Source organism: Penaeus vannamei, chromosome 9 (assembly GCF_042767895.1).
Source record: "Penaeus vannamei isolate JL-2024 chromosome 9, ASM4276789v1, whole genome shotgun sequence".
NCBI classification, from domain to species: Eukaryota; Metazoa; Arthropoda; class Malacostraca; order Decapoda; family Penaeidae; genus Penaeus; species Penaeus vannamei.
In genome coordinates, this window is record NC_091557.1 from 29,281,290 (window position 1) to 29,283,789 (window position 2,500).

Genomic DNA, 2,500 nt, shown 5'->3' on the forward strand with positions numbered 1-2,500 from the left:
TTTATCTTTCTGTCTGTCTGTTTACATTTTTTTACCCGATATGTATGACTAAAATAATAAATGTTGAAGGTAGTAGTGATAATGAGGATAATGGTGCATATGATTCCACAGGTATGTTATCTCTCTCTAACTCTATGTCTCTATTTTCACTAGTTGGTTGTAGGAAATGAGAGCAGTGTTGAAAGTCGTGGTGAAGAAAATGACCAAAAATTATCTTTTCTCCTCTTTTCTCATTGTAAAAGTATCCGTACACATCTATATTTCCGTACGTGATGATATATGAATTTCATAGAAGCATAGAAAATCCCGGAGAGATAAGTTTATGAGGATAAACTGATACGATACTCCCGTCATTTAATTCTCCGAATGAAGCACACACACACACGAACACACACATTCACTGAAAGGTATAATAAACATGATATAAGCGATGAATTGCAAAATCTTCGGATTTGATTAGATTTCAAGAAAATCCCTTAGTGGAGGTCGATCCAAGTTGAATCTCTAACACTTCAGTTCATTGTGACGAACGTGGGACAAAAGTATGAATGAAAATGATGCAAGTGCATGACGAATTTCGATGTTAGGTTTTCGTCAGCTTAAGATAAACAATAATTACATTGAAGAGATAACACTTCGCGACACTTATATATCTTATGTTGTGAAATTATATCATACGCTTTCAATATTCAGACACCAGTGTTAAAAGTAAAGAGTCGGTTATTTTTTTTTACACCAATTTGAATAATGGTTTATAATTTATCTGTTATATTGAGTCTTAGGCTATATTAAAATCCCTTCCCTGATGGCGCGACGAGACACGTCTTCGTTCTTGGAATAAGCTGTCAATAACAAGATCGATCATTTTATCGTATTTCGCTTTTATAATTTCGTTACTAGATCATCTCAGTGTTGCCATTGGAATTTCCACAGAACTGCTAAACTAGACTTAAAAAATCGTTAGACATAACAGAATACAAGCTCCCCATTCTCCCGCTAAAAAGACAAATAATCGCAAAACAGAGTAAGCATTTTTAAAATTCCTGCTAGATTACAGCTCAAAAACTCTAGATCTTGCGGGAAAATCGCTAGAATGGGAACACTGCATTATCATAGGCTTCCCTCTCCTTCGCTATAAAAGAAGACTCGAAACCGAAGTGCTTGTAATCCGATTTCGAAACACGGCAGAAGAGAAGATCGAATCCTCTCTGAATCTATGGCCCTTGTCCGAGTTTATAATGGCCTGTTTCCCTCTCGAAAAATGAAAGACCAAAATCACCAGACTGCTGAGTGTCGCTTTACGGGCTGCTACCCTTTGCAACAACGGAAGAAGCGAGGGCAACATGCAACCTGTTCACGAGTCTTCTGTTATTATGATCCTGACATTTTCAAGCTGCAACAATACGGTTTGCCGGTAATTGGGCACTTGTTCCGCTCTCTCACATTTGGCATCCAGTTATTGCAAAATTCGATACCGTTAAAAGGTCTTTGTTGGTTTTAGAGTATCCGAACGACGGCTTGTTAACGCGCAAACACGAGTATATACATACGTAGTTATGTACGTCTCTTACACTAGACTTATTATAAAACTTACATGATCTTTGGAATCTATTAACCTAGACATACTTACAAACAGCCTTCAAAATGTAAATCCTTCACTATAAATCCTTCATTATCACCACAAATAAAAGAAAAATATGGTAATAAAAGTGAAAAATAACAGACAAGATAACACTCATCCTCCTTTTCCCCGCAGACGGATGAGATGATTTCGCTCATCCGATTCTCCTTCAAAACGGCAGTAAAGGAAGCCTTGTGGATGGATCCGGACACGCGCAGTGTTGCCATGGAAAAAGTGGACACGATCGTCAAGAACGTTGGCTACCCTGAGTACCTCATGAACGACACGTACATGGATCAAGTTTATTCAGAGGTGAGGTTGTGGTGATGAGTGTGATGATATAAATGATGAAGATAATCAGGGTGATGATTGTAAAAGTTATTATGGATGAAGATGATGATAATTATAAAAAAAAACAATGAGAATGACTACTAACGATGATATCTAACGACTGGGATGGTAATACTGATGATGATAACAATAATAATGATGATGGATGGTGATAATGATCATGATGATTGATGATGATGAGGAGGAGAATATTTATGAAAGGAAGATATTAATGAAGGTGGTGTTGATGATAATGGTGATGATAACTAGAAGCATTCAGAGAGCGCATACCTCCGCCAAGGTAATAGGATAATAACAATAATTATAGCGCCAAAAAGTGTTCCATATCTCGCAATGCTACTAATAATAGCGACTCCTATAGCCAAGGCAACAGGGGTCACTAAATGATTGCTTTTACTCCTATTGCCTTGGGGGTAACTGATGCAATCCTTTTTTTTTTTAATCCCGGATCACCATCTAAATTTAAGTTGGGCTGAAAAATAATAATAAAAAATAAGTAAATAAATAAATAAATAATGAAAAAAATGA

At 36.6% G+C, this 2,500-nt stretch overlaps 1 protein-coding gene across 1 annotated transcript in view; it reads left to right on the top strand.

Moving 5' to 3' along the window:
• LOC113807037 (neprilysin-4-like) overlaps positions 1-2,500 on the top strand; it is a gene marked incomplete at its 5' end in the record, with an annotated part of 21,555 nt that overhangs the window by 7,307 nt on the left and 11,748 nt on the right. Inside the window, 1 exon segment of the mRNA XM_070125520.1 lies at positions 1,757-1,933. Coding sequence (XP_069981621.1) covers positions 1,757-1,933 — 177 coding nt within the window.